Below are 21739 nucleotides of genomic sequence, written 5' to 3'. Positions count from 1 at the left end.
CTGTGCTGCAAAGATGGGAAGAAAACTGAGTGTTTTAAGTTGCACATTTTTATGAAGCAGAGGTGGTACATTAAGGAATGCATATGGAAGCATTGGAAAGAGGTGAAAGGGTTTCCAAATGAGAGAAGAGTCTGTGGCTTCAAGCAAAAGCAGTGATGAAGGAAGGTAGCGGTACCTAAGTAACAGATGCAGTGAATGTTGCACCCACACAAGGCAGCCTCTGTAATCACATTCCACACAGTTTTAAGCTGAGTTAGATAAGAACACTGATAAGAGCTGATGTCCTGGGAAGTGCTTACAGTTCCTGAACTAATATAATTACCAGAGGGGCTGAAAACTGATCTCCCTTTGCTTCATCACAGAGGACAGTAGAGGTGGGCAGAGCCTTTAAGGCAGACAGCTTTTCCAGAGAATATGGTCACACTCTGATCATTATTGGCAACAAGGCAATGAAAAAAGGCCACTTAAAAATTATACCCTGACTTACAGCACATTGCCCATAGGGGCTGTGTAAAAGATCTGACCTAAAGATTCCTTCCCTAAAAGGAACTTAGAAATTCTTACATACCAAAACAAACTTTCCACATTTTTTAAATGGCCTTCACAACTATTTAAGAATTAATTTCAGGGAAAACACTCATGAAAACTACAGCTCCTACATTTATACTAGCAGCAGGGTACCTAGAAAACGGATACCAAAATAAATACTGCAAGAGAAACAGCATTAAAGTTACCTGTTGATTTAGAAATAAATTTCCTGCAGGACTCCTAAAATAAATATATTTTTTAAATTTACCTGCCCTGTACAAGTCTGCTTGCAGATTTTCTGCTGATTTTTTTCTCATTTTATGTCTTTGGTTTTTTTCTGATCATTTATGACAAGGAAAAAAAATCTAAAACATTTCCTATGTTGTGTTCTCAAAGAGAGTTTTTCAGTCTTTTAGGCAGTTTTCAAGACATCTTCTCCTTTCTGCTACTTTATCTATGTATTTGGCCCTACAATAAAACAAGTTATTTAGCTTTGCTTCTCATAGTTTCATATCAGCAGGAAGACTTTAACAAATATCTCAGAATAGTTTAGTCCACAAACAAGTGGAAGCAAGAGAGAAAGGGAAAAAAAAAATCAACTCAGCACATCTTCTATGCAAGGTCACCTGGATTTTTAGTTTCTACTTTGACTGTTATGTCCTAAAAGAAAGTAAGCCTCTGCAATTTGGTTTTAAGCCTTGAAATTTATTTCTACTATCAAGAACATGATAGCAGTAAGGAGAATGGGTTACAAAACTGCCTTAAATGTGTACCCAGCTCCTTCAGATTAGTATCTACCCTTTTGGATGCTTATTTGAACTGAGGCTGACCTCTGAATATTTGGAGATATGCCTGTCACTGCATCATAATCGTAAGTATAATAATAAAAAAGAAAATTGAATCAGAGGTTTAAGGAGGTAATGGCATTGGATTTAAGGAGGTAATAGCAATGGATTCAAGAGGCAGGAGTATGTGTCAGAACCATATATGGGATGTTTTTTAAACAGTCCAGCTACACATTCTGTGGAGGTATTGCTAGCTTAAGTGAAAAGCCCTTATATTGTCAAAAACTGGAATGCAGCCCAGACACACAGGGATGTGTTCAGCTTGTCATTCAGAGCCTCTTCAATCAGATACCAAGATTTTCCAATCCAAGGGACAGCAAGTCCATTCCTGCATATGAATTGTACACTCAAGTCTGAAAGAACTGCAGAAAAATTCCGAATTTGGACTTGAACTTATTTTAATTTGATTTATCAGGTATTTGCCAGGTAAGTATTTGCTTTAGTATTCTAAGTGATATTATTGAAAGAATTAATTCTTAGAAAGTCCTTCTTTCAAAGTGTCTGAAATATAAAATGTAAATTCGACATTTGGAAAAAATATATATTGACATAAATATGTATATATGATCTTCTTACTAAGCTAAGGTACTTTTTCAGAGAGAAAATTTTATTTTTCTGACACTGTAAAATGCCATTTTGATGTCTGAGTTGCCAATGAGCTTACTGTGACTATGGAGTTGAACCCAAGAGGTAAGGTAATGTAAAACTGAAGCCTTTTGTGAGAACATGGATGCTTCTTCAAATTTACTTCACCTATTGCATTCTAACAGATATTGTAAATTATGAGTCGTTTTCCATCATGTGATTTTGAGGTTAAATCATGAGTTGAAACTTCATTTTTGAAAAATCCCAGAAACCCACTGTATTGCTATTTAACAGGATTTATAAACAAAGGAAAACAGCAGCTTAGTCTGATATGTGTGAATCAGAAAATGGCATAAAGGTGACTAGAAATTGACCATAAAAGTATATAATGATATTTAGGGAAGAAGTTCACAAGAAAGTTAAATATGGCTTAAAATTTAAAACACGTTTTGTTGCAGGAAAGCCCCACCCCAACTAGATGGATGTTGAAATAGAGGTCACTACACCCTTGAATAACAGAACATATCAAATTATAAAGCTTGTGAAGTCTACAAGAACATTTATAGAATTCATAAAGCACAGGATAAACAGTTTACCAATTCAAATGAATCCTTCAAAGAAACAATGGGCACTACTGTGAAAACAAATGAATAGAGTGTAAGCAGGGAAATGAATGGGGTATTTATTAACTTAAATAAGTTTGATGCTATACTGGGGGGGGGGGGGGGAGGAGGGGAAGGAAAGCCAAGCTATTAAAGTAAAGAATGAGATTTCAAAAAGTTAGAAAGCTGCTAATGATGCTTGTTCATAAAGTGCATGGAAAAGATGAACTTAAAAAAAAAACACAGGGAAAGATGTTCTAATGCATTATAATCATCCAAGTCTTCAATTTCAACAGAAGGATACTTTCACTGCAGAGGACAGTATCATGTCAGAGACTGAGGTTATCTTCCAAGAGATAGTTTTCAGAATATAGAATAAGGTCAAGTGAGTACAGGAGAGCATTTTAAGAACCCAGTGACTCTGTGATTTATGCTCTTGTAAAGTTCAAAAAGCTTGGGATAAAGGGTAAAAGAGGAGCTGCATAGTCTTACGGTTTAGAAAGAACAACCAAAATTGTTGTTAAATAGAACAACCAAAAAAAATGGATGTATTTGCTGATCAGTGAGGGAAAAGAGCATGGAATACTGAATAATGAAACATGAAATAGTGAAAAAATTCCACAAGTAGCAAGCAGAGAAGCCACACACAAAAAACAAAAAATCACCTCTTCAGATAGCAGGTAGTTTCCCTTTAAAAATGTGGTTTTGTGTTTAAGATGTCCTCTTTTTGTAGTACCATTTGAATTGTCTAGCATGGAAGTTATTTTCCTGCAGACTAAAACTACTTTAGATGCCTTGAAAGGCAGCACAGCCTGCAGATAAGATGCTTGGGGGAGAAAATAATCATTAGGATACTAGAAATCCCTTTGAGATTGGAAACAAACTCTACCCGTCTACATATCTGTGTTTAACTTCTCATTACAATTATAACCCTGACTGCTCCAATCAGATCTGCTGCAGGAACTTGGGCACAAAGTGCACATGCAGGTACCTATAAGGAGACAAGACCATTTCAGTGTCAAATCTCAAACCAAATCTCACTAGTAGACACTAAAAGAAATTAGGGATGCATGAAAGCATCAGCACTATGAAAGAACTAAATTTCCCTCAGAGACCTCCAGTGCACTAGAGCAGCAGTTAATTAGAATGAAAAGTTCATTTGAGGAAAAAAATTGAGTATGTCATGGACACCACGAAAAACATGCTTTAGCTTCAGTGCATCTATGTGGAAAATCTTGGGTTTATGCTACTTGAAGCTCAGCTCAAACCATTTACTGCCATTACTAAGGATGGAAGCACCAACAAGAATCTGAGCTGCATTCACCAGATTTGCGCACCATTTGGGAGCGCAATCTCAGCTCTTCTGCAGTGTAGTGGCTACAGCACCAGGATATGCAGGTGAAAGCAAACAAAAAGGGGAAGAGAAACATCAGACAGCCAAGATGCTTCACAAAAATTTTTACTGCCATTATCAAAAACTTCTTAGTAACTCTTCTTTGCAGTCTCCAGATTATGGAGTTTTTTTTGGATGGGTGGAATCAAGCTCTCCTTCCCTTGTCTACCATGGAAGGTTTGTAAATCAGCAGATTTTTAAAGAGCTAAATTTGATATCCATGCCCCCATTAGAAACTAGATACAGAATGAAACAGATCTGTCAGTGTACTTGCACTGTCAAGGCTAAGACAGGACTCATGCCAAAAAGTTGTCTTTCTGTGGCTGCTCTTGTCATTATGTCTGCTGGACACAGAGTGAAATTAATAGTCTTCAGAGTTTAAATAGTCTACAGAGTTTAAAGACTAACAACATAAGAAAACATGAAAATAATACTAATCTTCCTCCTTGCCTGAATAAGTGCATTCAAAAAGAAATAATAATGATAAAAAACCAAAACCAAAGTGCCCTAATAACATGCTTTATCTCTTGGGCAGCCATGAAGCACTTAGGAAGTAGGAATACATGATCATTGCAGGCTCCTTCCAACTGAAAACACTATTTGAAAAGCCAAACCTCAAGATTAATAAGAATGTTTTCTTCCAAATAATCTGGGACATACTGCTATAGAATTTACACTATGCATGCATAGTCTGAGGTATTAAAGCCAGATATATAATGTCCTGGAAAAACATCACAGTATTCTTTCCCAAAGGCAGGGCTCATTTTAATATTACTTTTTTACCCTACTACTTGCTCCAGAATGCTGTCATGATTTAGTGTTCTTTAGTCTGCTTATTTTCTCTGCTCCCCTAATTTATTCCAACTGATTCTCAAGTCACAATTGGTAATATCTACAGTTAGCTCTTGATTTTAGTACTGTTCCAATCCCTTCACTTCTATTTTTTCATGGGATCATGGTCACACCTAAAGTCCTAGTCAGTTTTCTTGTTTCCAGTCCTACCATCCTAAATGGTGTTTGTGGTTTTCAGTGTACAGGTACAGGTAATTATCATGATTTTTAAATTATAATAATGCATTAAAATCATTACATAATTTGCTGTAAATGGTCCTCACTGTGTCTTAATTGCTGAAGTTGTTAAAATCACATTAAAACAATTGTACATAGACAATCACTGAGTAAATAAGATGCCCTTGCTAATGTCTACAAATACATTTTATTTGCTTTCTTTAAGGAAAATTATTATAAACACAGAAAGTGTTTTCCTCATCTCTAGTAGAGAGCAACTGAAGTACTTTGCATTGACATTATGAAACCAATTCTAGGCAAAAATTACTCTCTTACGTCACTAAATCTGAATGGAATTGTTTTTCATTTTGGTCATCTTCATAGCTTCCCTTCCCCCTACTCACTTTTCTCCCATACTTCTACATTTCCCCCTTGATTCTGCTGAGCAGCACCAGGCAGATTCCTGGCTCCATTGACATTTTTCTTCATGTACAGGCTTTCAGATACAAACAATTTCAAGAAGAGCAAAGCTCACACAAAATGTAGCTGCCTGCACCTACATTGTGCCTGAAGAGGTAAATGGGAACAGAGGTGAGGTCTAGAGATGAATACACTTGCGCAAATTCTTTCATCTTCTACTACAAAGTCCATCTGCCACCATGAAATAATCAGCTGAATAACTTATATTTGACTATATAACTCCTAAAACTTCAGGGGAAGAAAAGAAAAGGGGGAAAAGAAAAGTATCTTGTATATAAAAAGGATTAAAAGTTCATTGATTTTCATTCTACTATTTGAAAAAAAATCTGATCCTACCTCTTCACAGGCGGTCCTGAAATCCATGTGCTATGACACAGCAAGTGATATTTGTCTAAAATGGAGAGAAAGACTTCATTAGAATGAAAAAAGATATAGGAAAACATAGAAGTTATCTGTTTGAGATGAGCCACTGCACTTCTCTTTGGCTAGGTCCAGTTATAGCAACTGCTTAAAAGAAGAAATGATCAAAGTTGCAACAGGATTAGGAAGATGTTAGAAGTTGTTCATGTTCTTATAAAGTACACAACCCGGTTTCATTGAATATAATCAAAGGAATGATTGTGTTCCCAACACCTCCTACCTCTCACAGGACATTCAAACATACTTTTCTTATTGCAAGTGTAAATGTCTTTCCTTTTAGGTTTTCCAATTTTTATTTCTTAAGTAGGAGTATACTCAAAAGTAACAAAAATAGTGACAATTAAGTATTGCTCTTCAGAACACACCCTCTTTTAAAAAAAGACCTTTTTTTTCTTTTCTCCCCTAATTAAAAACCATCACTCACCAGTAGCTTTTGTCTCATATTTTATTAATGTACCTAATCTCTCCACAGAAGCCGCTGTCATTTAACAGTGTGCTTACTTTCAGAAATATTTATGAGTTGAAAAACAAATGTTATAAAAGTCAAGAATACATGTGAGTGTTGGCAAAATGTCACACCAAATCCAGCGATTATTACTTTGCCTGGCCTTTACTTAAAGTGTATCCATAGCCATGCACACCTATTCATTCATTTATTTATGTGACAAAGCCACTGTAACAGAGTGTTAGCAGAGGCTACCAACAGTGTCCTGGGTCTGCAATAGAAACACCCATGCATCAGTCAGTAACCTTTTCAGGATACACAAAACAGTACTGGGCAAAACAGCACTTTCATTCAATGCCTGGAAAAAAAAAAACCCTAATAAAATTTTCTCCACCAAGTATTTTATTGCTTTGCATTAATAATGTGCTTGCCATTACTTGTATAGGTATAGTACTCAAAGTTCCAACACAAAATTTGCACCCATAGCCTAACTGCCTAACTTTAAAATAAAATTCAAAATTCCTCACATAGTACAAAAATTTAAACTCTAATAGTTACAATTAAACCTCTTAATAATAATAAAATATTTTCATTAAGTCTCTTGATTTATTTTGCCACCCTGAATGCAGTTTTATTGAACAGCACACATATGAGGTTAATGTTCTCTATTGAGCTCTGCCTGGTTCACAGCCTGTTCCCCAGACTAATTTCTAGCAGAGATAGCCTAGATTGGCTAGGTTACAATTCAGAAATTTGAAAATGACCCATCATCATTCCTTCCTTATCAGCTTTACACAAGCAGAAAGATCCAATAATGAACTGTATCTGTAATTCTGCTATCAAAAATGCTCATAAAATCAAGGTCACTACTACTGTTTCAAACATTTTCTCTCTGGTGGGTCAGTCATTGTGTTACAAAGTTTGTTTCCTTGTAATCTTTATGAACTCCTTTTTCAGCTGAATAAAATTAAGTCAAAAAGAGATTTTACTCACCTTAGCCAAATATTCTGAAGACTTCTTAGCCTTCTGGAACTAGAAGAGCATCTTTGAAACATAAACTGAAGTAATGCACAGTGCTCTCCTTTCTTGGGCCCTGGTCATGGCAGGTCACTAATTCCTACTGCAGTCAAAAGTTTATTCTCTTGTGTTATGTTCTGCCTTATTAATAAAAGTTCTTCAAAGTTGGGTTTGGGCAACTTTGGTTCCACAGTCAATGACAATTCCATTTTCCTTCTCTTTTAGCTACTCTTTGATCTAAACCTTGTCTAACCCTGTTCATTTCTATAACTCAGTATGACTATTTTTATTCTTGTTTTTTAGGTAGAATACATTTATTTGCTTAATTCAGAAATATTCATATTATCACAGAGAAAAAAATAATTATTATTAATAAAGTATTGACAAAAATGTAAAGCTGGAGCTATATAGTTCTTAACACAAAATAAAATTCCTTGCAGAGAGTTTATGTGTTTCTCAGGCAGGCAACATCTCAGCAACTAATCTTTGCAATACAGCTGCCACTGCTTCTGCTCCTCTCTATTTCCTACTGATTCTCATCTGCAGCTGCACAGAGAATGTCAGCCCATTATCAATGTTCTTTTTCCAACTATCAGCAATTTTATAACACTTGATGTTTTACAAACAGCACACAGAAGGTTTGATTACAAAGTGCAGTACCTCATAAATAATCTCAGAAATGTCATTGTTTCCAGCATTTATACCCCAAATAAACACTCTAGATAATTAAATTACAGGAATACATATCATGCATCATACAGAAATGTTATATCTTATGCTGGTAAAAGCCCCAGTGATTACTAATCATCTCTTCCTGTAACACACAAAAAAAGGCAGAAAATATAAACCTAAGTAATTGAAAAAAAAAAAAAAAAGTAAAACGATAAACTGTGAAACCCATTGCTTACAGAGATCCGTGATAAGCTTCTGGCTAATCCCTGCAACCCCATCTCCAAATCGCAGCCCCTTTCACCTGAGCAACTTTCTAGCTCTCAGAGGAGTTCCCTTCAGCCTAGATAATTTTTTTTTTTTTTGCCCCTCCCCACCATTAGGTTGCTCTGGGACAAACTGTGCTTCAGAATGTGAGAAAGGAGCAGCCTGTGGCTTTGAATTGAGGAGGTGAGGAGGAGACAGCTCCAGGACAGAACCTGGTTTGCAGGCACAGAGGGAGGCATGAACAGCACGTATCACTCAAAGAGAAACAAAGGCTCCAAAAGCAGTGTGCCTCTCTCCAAAGGGGCTGGGAACAACTGCAATCAAAGACACATAAACAAGCAAGCTTTAAAAGTTACCTGCCCTCCTTTCCACTTGTCTTGCAATCTGCATCTCCCCCAAAACTGAGTTATCAGACCTATTTAGCTGACCTCTGCTGATGCATGTAAAAGGAACAGAGTGTGACAGACAGGCTGGGAAGAGACTTTGACACCTCCTTGGCAGAAAAAGCAGTTATTCGATACTGAAGAAACATTTACCAAGCAGTATTTTTATGGCATTTGTGTTCTAAAGGGAAATCAATGGCTAAAACATAACAGCAAAGATGAGAGCTATGGCAGCCCTCAGAGACAGAGAATCATTTAGGATAATGCACTGAGCACTTGAGCTATGCTCTGATCTTCTTATAATAAATCAGGTCATATTCCAGTGGTATAATAGATGTAATTTCACAAAGTACTTCGGTGATTGAATATTCCAGTATACAATAACGAAATAAGATAGCAAACAAAAAGAAAATTTCTTGTGTGCACAACATCAAGAAGAGATACTTTGGGAAGTGTAAGAAATACCACAAGCCAAATTAAATACTTCTGATAGTATGAAACAATTCATTCTCAAGGTCACTAGTGCAAAGTAAGAACACAATACTGTATGCACAAATAACAAGTGTATGGAGAAATTATGCATTATCAAATGAAATTTTATTTAGCATCACTGCATATCACTTGTATATGTCTTACTTGACGGAGAAAAATCACAAGAAGTTCTTATTGTCTGAGAACTGTCTGAACTGCTGATGGGGAAAGAGACTAAAACCATATTTCAAAGGCAGAAATCACAGATCAATATCTACTTATGATAATAGTCTACTACTAATGTCTGCCTTTTGAAGTCCTTCTGCCTCTATTCTTGCCAAAATGCTTTGGGATCTTCATTGTAAAAATGTCTGAAGAAAACCAGAAAAATGACAAAAATCTGTCATTTTTGTGTGTTAGGAAATTCACCATATGTACATTTGTCACTCTGCAAGGCCTTTTTTAGCAATAATTAAAACTAAACCCCAAACCTTCTCTATTATAAATAGGGAAAATTGATTTTGAAATTATCCTTGCATATAGCACAGCAAGTCCTTTGTGCTTTACAGGGAATAAAAATATTTCTGGAAAAAGAGAAACATTACTTCAAATCCAAATTCATTCCACTAGTTTGCCACAAGGTGTTTGGTACTGGAGAGTGGTCAGAGGCATGCAGACACCACAGTAAATCAAAGGAGCAGTTGAGTAACTGCAGATTAATAAACTCTCATTCAGTTATTGCTTTCCAGCACAGCTGAATTATATTTTGTTTGACCACTGAGTTACTTATGTTCAGTTAGCATAACGATTTTTAGTAATTTACATATCGGACTCATTTGCTGAAAAATTTCTCATTGAGCTGGCAACAGACAGTCTCTAGTCTCAAGCACTTCCTCATACCTCCTCACAAAGTTCAATACATGAAGGAGGATCTGTATATCCATTGCACAGAATTACAGTTTTAATAAATTAATGTAAGAAGAAGGATGCTCAAGAGGCTGGAGGACCCTAAGCTGTGTGTACCACAATCTACCTGATAGTGCAAGGACTGAGATGAACTTTGGAATCAGCAAACCTGTGCAGTTCTTTGGCAGGGGAGAAAATAATTACCTGACAAAGCTTTTTAACAAAATGTCCAGCTTTTAGCAAAGCTCATGCTTCAAAAGAATTGAAGTTGGCAATTAGTAACTAACATGTTTTTTAATGTTTCGTTCATTTTACCCTGGTTAAAACAAGTATGGTATTTATCTGCCAGTCATAATTTATTATTTTAGTGGCAAGCCTATTTAATATGCAAGCCAAATTAATGATTCACTCTATAAACAACAATTTTTCCACAGTCAGTGATCCAGAAGGCACTATTAACTGAATCAGTTTTCTGGGGCTTCTGTTTGTTTATTCAGTGATGTTTACATTAACAATAATCTAGTGTCCCCCAGAACAAACACCCACAAAATGGCCTAACGAGTTGCCCAGTCTGTTCTGGCTTGGCAAAAGAAAGCTATTGCAAATGGCAAAAAAAAACCCCAAAAAAACCCTCAGAACAACACAACACACAACCTTTCAGAAAGAAAAGAAGCATTAGAGGAGAATAATAATCTCAAAACAGTGATATTAAATGGCAGTGGGCTGTCGCTGCATGTCATTATGTGAAACGCACTATGGCAAACTGGAGCATGAAAGTTTGGCTCTGGGTCAAAGTCTCGAACGCTGTCAGGAAAAAAAAAATCTTTTGCCTGGTTTCTCACTTTTCCAATGTTACCCTTTGGTGACTCAATAGATGCGTCTAAATACAATTATGTACATGATTTCAAAGAGGATAGTGCACATGTCAGAGCCCAGGCTTGTACTAAATGTCTCCTTATTCTTCACTGCTCTGGAGGCTGCATGAACTGTGACATGATTTAGAAAATATCTCAGTTTTGCCAAAATAACAGTGCCTTTTGTCAGAAATAAAGTTCTTCTCTGACTATTTGGCAGTGCAGTCTGGATTTTCCCTCCATTATCTCGTAACACAAAATTTTCATATAGAAGACATAATGGCACTCCTCTGCCAAGGCAATTGTTTCACACTCAAATGTAAATTTCATGCTCCTGGCAATATGCCTCATGCCAATAATTCAGTGAGACTTTCCACACTATACTGCATATTTTGATTTCACTTAAGTTAAAAGAAATAAGCCAAAAACATTGTATCAGTGTCCTAAAGGAGATTAGAAAATAAACTAGAGGTTTTAAATACTTGAGAAGGATTTATTTGAGATTTTTAGATCCTTTATGAACACTTGACAAATATATTTATACCTGCATATATAAGCATGTGACATTTCCAGAGTTAATTGCAGTTCTTAATGGAAAAAATAATCATTCACAGTGATATTTTTAAAGTCTGTATATCCTGCTTAAGAAAAATTAAATAATAATATGCAATGAATAATGAAAATTGTAACCAGATTAAATGAAGAAAGGACATGATGTCAGACTTATTACAGATTACTGAATTCAAATAATACTAATATGCTTTATGTCCAGTTTACAAGAATATAAAGAAGCACACATTTTTTCAATTGACTGAAATTTTTGCCATATACCATGGAAAATGCAAACCAGGATTTTCCAATAGATATAACATAATTTCTGCCCATTTGATAAAGTTTGAGTCACAAATGCCAGTATGGCTTGAGAGAGCTTGAACTGACCAGGTAAGAATAACTGAAAGAAATTACAAAATCTATTCTCAGAGAAATTCAGAAGTTTCATTACCTTCAATGAAAAACAAAAGGAATAAGTAATTTTTAATTGATCCAGGACAAAAAAAAAAAAAAAAAAAATCAAAATTTCATTGGAAATCCCATAACCAAAAAAAAAAATATTTAATTATGATCTTTCCTTATTTTGATGGGATTGAAATTAACTGACTAAGGTCAAAACACTTTTGGTCTGTTTTATTAGGTTTTATTAAATTCCTACCGTTGAAAAGAATATTTCTATTTTAGATTCACAAAATCAAAAAACCAGTCTATTTTACATTACCAACTTATCTATTAGAATGTGATACGTTTGTAATGGCACTAAACCTTATCAGTCCTTCCCACTGAGATGGTAACAGAAATAATAGAAATCACAGCAGCCTACTAAAACAACTGTCATAATTCACCTTTCTGTGCATATTTTCATATTGTTATTTGGAGCTTGCTTTCTGTTTACAAATTGCCACCATCACCAGTTTTGCAACTGCAGTCAGTTTCTTTGCTGAAACAGAATTGGGCTATCAGAGGTAAAAGGTTTGGGGAATATGACTTAAAGCTACCAAACAAAATGGGCAGAGAGGCCAGTTTGAGAATCTAGAGAAGAAAACCGAGACAGTGCGAGCAGGAAAAAAAGAGAAGAAACCAGGTACTTATTTTTAGTAAACAACACTCTTTGCAGAGACATTGAATTCAAATTACTACACTCTGGTATCAGATTCACCTAGGTAAAATACCAGAGAGCAAAAAAACCCCGTGGACATTATAAGAGAAACACCACAGATTTCCTATTTAAAGTGGACTAAGGCATCTCTGCGTTGCACTACTGCTAAGACAAACTCTTGTTGTTTACTATGTCAGTTCATTGATCCTTGAATATGGCTGATTTTCTTCACTGCTTTCTTTTTTCCTTCCTTTCTTCTATAAAATATGAATTTATAGATTTCCCATAAATAATCAAGTCAACAACAAAAAATAAATTCATAGAAATATTTAAATCAATGTGTTTAACTGACCATTTGACAGATCTAGAATTAAGTCTGAACTGCAACTTAGCTTCTAGTACCAGGTCCAGTAATCAACAGAAATATTCCTGTCTGAAAACTCCTATTACAACAAGCATGCATGCAATTCCAGTGGTCACCAAGAAAAACTATTGTCGTGGTTTGAGAGGAAGCGAGTTTTTTGGGATGCTGTCACACCAATGGGTGCTCAGATTTGAATATTGGCACCTAGTGTGGCCACTGGGGACATGAATACGCCTCTGAGAACACAGGGGTTAAAAGCAGAGCACTCCCAGGAAACTCCTCTCTTGGGTTCCTGAGGGGAAAGGTTCAGACCTCCCCTGCCCAGCTGCTGCTGCTGGGCGGGGCAGGGGAAGCCATGCGGCCGGGTGAGGTAGGCCGGGCCTTGGACAGCGAGGGGAGGTGAAGAGGCCCCGAGGATGGAAGGGTGGGAGAAGCACCAGGAGGCATCGGGCAGCCCCCCCCCGCCCCAACAAAGAGAGAGAGAGAGAGTACAGCCTGTGCTTGAGACTGCTACCTTGAAACTTGATAACATGTGCCGGCAGCACAGCCGAGAAGGAGATGGGTGGGGGCGAGAAAGTGTCCAGCCCGCTGCAGGAGTTCCTGAGCAGGCAGAGCCCGAGTTCTTAACCCTTTTTTGGACAATGAAAACTTTGCAGAATATTAACCTTTCCTAGAAGAGAGATAGAGATGAAATGGAAGAAGGAACCATGCAAGTGAGAAGGTCTGGGCAAGTGAAAGCTGTCAGAAGAGTAGAGAAGAATCTTAGGTGGGAAGAGATGATGGAGTGGCCTTGGCTGGACTTTTCTTGTTATAGCCATGGACAGAACCATGTTCCTTGTGACACAGAGACTGCATCCAGGGGGAGGCAATGGCTCAGAACCAAGAGGGTTCAGTGTTGAGACCCCTCGGCCCCAGGGGGTGAAATCTGGGGGGGACAGGTGTCCCAAAGGTGAGACTGTGCTCTTTTTGGAATGGGACAAAGCATCCTTAAAAGGACGACCCTAGAAGCAGCTCTGGTCCATGTGCAGTGGTCAGAGCACTGGACATGGAAGGAAGCGGTCACGATGGCAGATGTTCTCTGGGCAGTGCCATGAGTGACATGGAAACACACGAGGCTTCAACTGTGTTTCCTGGGGAAGCCCATGGTACAAGAAGGACTCCTCTCCTCTTGATGAACTGAGAATTGATTATCTAAAGGGTGGTGATGGACCGAGAGTTGGTGATCTGAGGGATGGACGTATTGGAAATTTGGTGGGGGGAGGAGGAAATGTTTTTGGAAAGTTTTCATTTTTCCTGTGTGTCTCTTTTTATATATATAGTTGTAGTTTAGTTAATAAAGTTTTCTTTTCTTTATTTCTAAGTGGGGGCCTGCTTTGCTTATTCCTGGTCACATCTCACAGCAGACACCAGGGAGAGTGTATTTTCTTGGGGGCACTGGCATTGTGCCAGTGTCAAACCATGACAACTATGCATTTGTTTTGTAATCTCTGGGACAGCATAGCTTTAACAGAGAGAAAAACCAAGGTTTATTGCAGTTGCTGCTACAGTTTTACCTTATCTGAAAAGTCACTTATAAAGGCTACTAGTAAACAAAACACTTCCTCAGGTTAAGGTAAAAAACATGCAGACAAACAAACAAAAACCACAAAACCAAACAAAAACCACAAAACCAAACAAAAACCACAAAACCAAACAAAAACCACAAAAACAGTAACCTATTTCAAAGGGTTACCAGTAAAGGAAGGAGGAATAATGCAGTGCATGAATTAGGAAATTCTAGCCAATAGAGATACCATGATCATTGTTTGCCAGTCTTCAACATTTTCCCTTTTTTTTTTTTTTACAGCAGATGCTTCTATATAGAAGAATTCAGTATGTATAGAAAACAAACACCAACAACTTGGCTCAAAATTAATCAAAATAATTAGATCTTCCACTTGAGTTTTTATATGATTCCAGCAAAAGCCTCTTAAACTACTCTGGAATACAGAAAGCAGGAATTTGTAGCAGTGCTGTTGTAATATTATCAAGTCAAGTTTATTTACTGTCAAACTATTCCTGCAGTAGTACATTGTCAAAATATATAAAAAGGGAACTTGAGATATGCAAAATATGCCACATAGGAAAACACAGCACTTAAAGCACACTGTATAATTGAACCAAACAAAGCTAAGTAGCCAGTGAGAAGTACTTTACAGCTAATTAGAAAATATCCCTGTGAGAGCAGCACCCCTCACTGAAAATCCTTTTTTGTGGAAGTGGATTGAAATAGGATTGTGGAATGGTCATCCCAGCTGTCCACACATCCCTATCCTGCAGGGTGTTAATCCTGCTATAAGACTATCACAGTAAGGCAGAAAAAACCACCAACAACAGTGTGTTCCACTTTTAGAAACAGAAACAAACACACAAAATTCAGACAAACACTGGCTAGTGGTAAACTGTGCTGATCCAGGAACACTGAGTTGCCACACAATGAAACCTGTGCAGGGCACACATGGGTGGGTAACTGCAAGCAGCATCCCTATTTAATCAGTCATATTGTAGGAATTACTCATTTTGGTTATCACACCTCCTATATAATTAACTACTGTTCAGATTAGATTTTACTTAATGCATTCTTGAGCTCACTAAAAGCCAAGACAGCAAACATTGAAAGTCATAAGGGTTTTTCTTTGTAAAATCCTGCACACATTTATGATGCAAGGTAATTGTAATAAAGGTAGGACTAATATCACTAATTTCTTCAATGATTGTCTTTCACACACCAGTAAATGTAGATGAAAAAAGATAATGAGAATGTGAACTATACAGTCAAGCAGGCTGGAAGATGCTGAATTCATGATGAAAAGGCTTTAGCAGGAGTAAAGTGAATAGAATGGGAAAGGGAATCTAAAACATTGTAGGTCAGCAGAAAGGAGTTAGGGTGTGTCAAACTGTAGAAGCTTTTGTTTCCTTGGGAATGTTGAGGGATGAGGAAGAAGACAACCTTCAAGACAGTGGATGTGAAGGTTTGTAGCCACCATAGGAAACTTGATTCTAGGGAAATGCACCCAAAATCAGACCCAAATTCCACAAGCTTGGTATTGTTACACCAGCATTTCTGCCTAGAATACAAAAACTAAGCAATGCCAGCAAATTCATTGTCTCTTGCTCTTAAGCTGCTGGACTCTCACATGGATTTAGTCCATGACAAGTAATACTCTCCAAAGCAATAGGCTACATGAATCAGAAATTAGTAAAAGTTGACTGTTAATAGACAGTTTTCTCACAGCCACACTACTGCATAGGAAAAGACAGTTAAAAACCATGGATATAGGCTGTTTTATGCAATTACCTCAATGCCAGAAGCCAGTTTCATTGATAATAATAAACATGACCTAGGAACTTCATATTTTGGAAATGCACAAGAAATGGCAGAATGTAACAGCCAGTACATTAGCCCAAATGACAGCTCTGAAGTGTTTACCCCTGAGAGTATCAGAAGATACCTCATTATAGGTTACTTTTTATGTGAACTTTTTTTTAAGACTGGTTTCCAGTGGAAAATTTAGATTGTGAATGTGTAACTGAAACTGAATCATACAGCATACAAAATGATGTCTTAAATTTGTATACCTTTAATCCAAGAATTTTTCAATGTTTAACCTACCTGAAAGATTTTAAACATAAGTCTTGAAATCAAATAAGATTCAAATTTCAAAAATTCCAATTATATCACCAAGATTAACTGGTATAGTAGATGAATATCTATATTGGTGCACTAAATAGTACCAACGGACTTCACTTCAGACACAGTCACTGAGGCAGAGGTTTTGCTCTTCCTTTTTACTTTTCAAGTCTTTCAGGCAAGAGACTAGGGCAGAGGACAGACTTCAGGTCACAAATTCTTTATTCACTTTAAAATCTATTTCAGGGAATGGAAAGGTTATAGTTTAAAGACTCCATTCCATCATCCTATGGGGAACTAGAGGAAGCTATAGGGTTCTTTTCCAGCAGGCATTTTCCCCCAAAGTACTGGAAGTGGGAAAAAAATTTGAGAGAAAGAGAGACTGAGACTTTGTTACTAAAAGTAACACAACAACACAGTGCCAGTCCAAAAAGACTGATGAAAGAGGAAAAAGCATTAAACAGGAAGAGAAAAACATAATAGAAGAGGGAAAAGATAGCTAATAAGGAGACCCAGGAAAGAAAAAATGTGAAGGAGGAGAAAATGGAAACATATCTTAAAACTCATTTCCCCGTTACACATTATTATTTGCTAGGAGAAGTTTTGCTACATTTTTTCATCAATAGTATTCCCTATGCTAATTATGACTGGTAAACTGAAGGAAAGTACTTTAGGCATAATGAAGAACCTAACTTCTTTACATATTGTTTTCTTTTCTCTCTCTCTCATTCCTCCTAGCTGAGTTGGGTCACAAAAGATAGAACCTGAAAAAAGAGAAGTATATGTAAATCTTAGGGATTAGATTTACATATACTTCCAACTATAAGCAATAATATTGAGGAAAGAAGGTCAGAGATACATTAAGAAATAATTCCCCTGAATTTTCAGTCACATGGCTATGGTAACTGGGCTTTATTTTAGAAATCTTTACGCAGGACTAGCAGAACTATCAAAGTTCGTTGCTTGTGACATGCCTACTGAAAACAAATTATTTCTACATACAGTTTTGGGCACCAGCTAAATCACAATTGCTTAAAAGCATCCTTTATAATTTTAGAAATATTAAAGTGAAAGAGAGATATGGAAAGAGAACAAGCTCTGTACAGAAGTCCAGTGGCACACTGAATTAAAGCAAATTAAGTCAATGTTAGCACTAGACACCGATGCAGGAAATGAATATGGGTGTTGGGGGGCTGTACAGCATGTCTAAGGATCTGAGATTCGGCAAACCTGTCACAAAGGAATGATTAAGGCAGGAAGTTCAGCTAAATTAAGATCATGCAGTAGAACAAAATACTATTTTTAGAATCTGTTGACGACCACATGGCCCAGGGAAAGGACTAGCCTCTTGCTTTCAGGGTGACAGCAATGCCATCAGGGTAAACTACAAGGACATACTGAGAGTAAATGGCAGACAAGTTAAATCTGAGACATACACATGACAATGAGAAATGATGCCTTAGCAGAAGTTCTGTAAACTTAACTTCAAGGACTCTCCTACTCAGAGAACCCAAAATGTATGTTCTTCTGCCACTTAAATCGGTGCCCAAGTAAAAATTGGTCTAAGAAATCCTGGTATCATGCAGTTTTATCTGAGCTTGAAATTTTATCAGGAAGAAAACTGTGAAGTTTAATAACCAAAATTGAGAGGAAATCTTTTCTGATGGTTCTGGCTTCAAAAGTGTTTTCTAATGCTGTCTTGTGATAATTGATCATATTTTAAAATAATTCTTCATAAAGCATAGCTGGCTAAGCCTGATTTAAAAGTAGGTGAAAATTAGAATGCTAAAGAAGATATTAGAGAGTGTTTCACTCCTTGGGAAATGTTTCTCTTTTGAAAATTAGGATTTTTTTTGTGTGTGTGTTGCTGATATTACCTCTCCTAGCGACAGCACAACTTCCAGGTTGTTGTATTTCTTCATGGTTTAACAGCCATCAAATCCTGCTTAAAACAATGGCTCGCTCCATGAGAAATATTTAATCTTCCTGCTGTTTAAACTAGTCAAGTTCCTTTTTTTTATTCTTCTTCTGAATACTAAATGCCTTCTGTAAAAATAGTAGCAGTCTTCAAGCAGCAGTTTTAACAATCATTAAAAGTGAACCTAAAAAATATCATGGAGTCTGTAAGTACTGCTGTGAGAATCTGAATTTCAATCTACCACTTGAACATGGGCTTGGTTTGGGAAAGATCATAAGGACTGACAAGCAGTAAATATCATCAAAGTTCACAGTTATTTTGGAATCTTACTATATGGTGGAAGAAATTGAAAAAAGAAAGCACATCTGTTAAAACATGGGAGAAAAAACTTTCATTATTAGTTTTTAATAGTTCAGAAGAAAAATAATCATCCTTAAGATGTGCAGTCTCATGGTCTTCTACTCACACCTCTGATTTTTACAAGAGACTGTGTTAGGGGAAAACCAACTGGTAAACAATCTGCTGCCACAATTGCAGCAGTATGTTTGAGAACACAGTATGTGTGACCTCTTGATCTTAGTGTACATAAACCTAGTGAAAAACACTGTTTGCTCCACTGTCAGAAACAAACCTATGTGATGGGGTCGTGAAGTGGATCATGCCTGTCCCTGCAGGAATTGGGATAATGGTCTTCAAAGTCTGAAACAGTGAAGCTTTTTTCATTTATAGACCATCATTTTAAGCTCAGCTTAAAAAAATTAAAGGAGGAAGGGAAGTGTCTCTGTAGTTATGAACAAACTTCAATATTCTCCAGTAAAACCCCCAGAATAGAAATTTATAAATAATAATTATTTATAAATAACTGCCTATCTGGTTTTCTTTTTAAAGAATAAGCCTCGCAATCCCAATTTATATGACCTGAGATCTAAAGCATATACTTCTTCTAACTTTCCCATTTACTGGGCTGGACAGTTCCCTTTCTGGATTCTCCCTCCACTCCCGATGCACCTGACTGGTTATGGTGAAGTGAGGACATATGAACACACATATGAACATCTTATTTGAAGAAGGGTTTATCAAAGGATCTAGAATACTGTTTGACAATTACTACATCCTGCTACTGAACCCATCTATTAATAAAGAAACACAACATCTAGAAACTTTTCTTCAACAAATTATTTATAATATACATAAATGGAAGTGCTTCTTAACCACTTGTGAACAGACTAGTCCTGCTCAAGGCTTGAGAGTAGTGTTATAAGATTTTTAAAGAGGACCCTAGCACAGCAGCGAACCCTTCAAAAATGATTTAAACTTTGTCAATCCAATGAACTTTTTGGCTCTCATTCATAAGAGCAGGGCAGGAAGATGAAGCCTGCATTTCCAGACCTTCCTCAACAGAACAGAAACAGAGTTTATGTGATCTCCTAGGTCACCAGATTACATCATCCCTCTCCTGTTCAAGTGGGATGAAAACAATTTTTGTGCTCTGGTTTTGTGGGATTGTTCTGTATGGGCATGAATAATAATGTAAAAATATTAAAATAATAATAAAAAAGTAATATAGTATCAGTGTACACAGTAGAGTGCCAAGTTTGGCAAAAGAACTGTCCATCCTTACAAAGTCTAAATAACAGGCTAAAATTTCCAGACAGAATTCCACAATTGTGGAATTTTTTTCAGTCTCTTTCATTATATTTGACAACATTCAGCTACTTTAGAAATTCCTTCGTCCCTAGACTAGATGCCTGTAAAACTTCAAGATACCAATCTTGTGGTTGCCACTGCAGAAAAACACATTATACTGCCCAGCTTATCAGATCACCTTCACTGCCTGTGCATATCTCTCACCACTCCATCTAGAAGCCTGCTCTGATATGGCTTTGGAACATCTTTCCCCATTTCCAGTGGAAGCAGTTGTGGTGTCTCCAGATGTGCTCACCCAACACAACTTCTGCAGAACAATAAGCCAAGTAGGTTGTGGCTGAACAAAAACACAGGAGGAAAAGAAATAGCTTCTATTCTGAGAGCTTTTTTTTACTGTAAAATAGGTGCTGGTGCTTTTAAGACAAGACTTTTGCAAAGGCCTTTCCTTTCCTTTTTCCTTTCCTGTCCTTTCTTTTCTCATTTTTAAAGTTAGGGAAAAATTGCTATCTTGCTGAACTGAGGCCTCACATCTACTAAGACTGAAGTTGAATTTTCTTCTTTCTAAGTGTAAAAAAACTCACGATGCTAGAATAATTTTGGGATTATCTAACTTCCAGAAGTAACAGATTCAATAAGGCTTATTGAATAGTTGGTTTACATTTTTGAACATAAAATAAAGCAATGTTACCAATGCAAAATATAAAGATATCAGATGGCATCTTTGTAGAATAACAAGAAACCTTTGAAATTTAGGTAATCTGAAATAGTCCACATGAACAACATCAAATAAAACCCCTGACATACACTATTATAATCCTTAATGAGAAGTCTCAGGGAGAAAACTTTCATATTTACAAGTCTGCATAATATAACTCAGTTGGTCCTGAACCACAGTGATACAAAAAAATTGTACTTCGAAATATAAAATTTAACTTTAAAAAAACTGGTTTTCTAGAGACTACTTCTTATAGTTTCCTTTTTTTCTGTTGCTGTTTTGTCTTCTTTTACCCTTTATATTAAGGGGTATAGATGACAGAAAAAAATAAAAAGGTGAATTCCAGGTCAGAGATACTTTACTAGCCTCTACTGCTGGGGTGAGATTATTTGCAGTGACTGCAGAAATTTTTAGTATTTTGTAAAAGACCGCATGCTTCAAAACTGTAATTCCTTTGGACTTCAATGAAGTTTATGGTGGAGCATCTCCTTTATCAACTCCTTTGCTTAGCTTCCATTTTCAGCAGAAGCCATTTTGAAATAAAAGGGACATACACAACAAGAACAAAAACTGAACATAGTAATTAAATTATGTTTTCACCCAATATATGTGGACCACGATGAAGTTGCAATTCATCTGTATGTTAGGTGAAAATGAACTGCATTTTTCATATGACATTTGATTTTAAGTTCCTTGGGGAAGCATTCATGAATGCCACTAAATCGCATAGAGCTAAGAATACCAAGAAGCTGATAATTAATAAATACATAAAATATCTGCACTCCTTTATCATTCTCATTTCTAATCTTTTGCTTGTGACATCTTACCATCTCCACAACTCCATTATTAACCCTATTAGTATATTTAAATTTTTATGCCTCACTCCTTATCTTTTTACAAA

The 21739-nt window shown here is 36.5% G+C and overlaps 1 protein-coding gene across 4 annotated transcripts in view; it reads right to left on the bottom strand.

The window, feature by feature from the left end:
* SNTG1 (syntrophin gamma 1) overlaps positions 1 to 21739 on the bottom strand; it is a 319642-nt gene that overhangs the window by 153160 nt on the left and 144743 nt on the right. For all 4 annotated transcript variants that reach the window (XM_036398513.2, XM_054518579.1, XM_054518581.1 and 1 more), the window contains exon 2: positions 5778 to 5832. In XM_036398513.2, coding sequence (XP_036254406.1) covers positions 5778 to 5804 — 27 coding nt within the window. In that variant the 5' untranslated portion in view covers positions 5805 to 5832. The remainder of the gene's footprint in view (positions 1 to 5777; positions 5833 to 21739) is intronic.

Source organism: Molothrus ater, chromosome 1 (assembly GCF_012460135.2).
Source record: "Molothrus ater isolate BHLD 08-10-18 breed brown headed cowbird chromosome 1, BPBGC_Mater_1.1, whole genome shotgun sequence".
Lineage (NCBI taxonomy): Eukaryota > Metazoa > Chordata > Aves > Passeriformes > Icteridae > Molothrus > Molothrus ater.
Note: the sequence above shows the minus strand (reverse complement) of the source record. Positions and strands in the feature narration are given on the sequence as shown.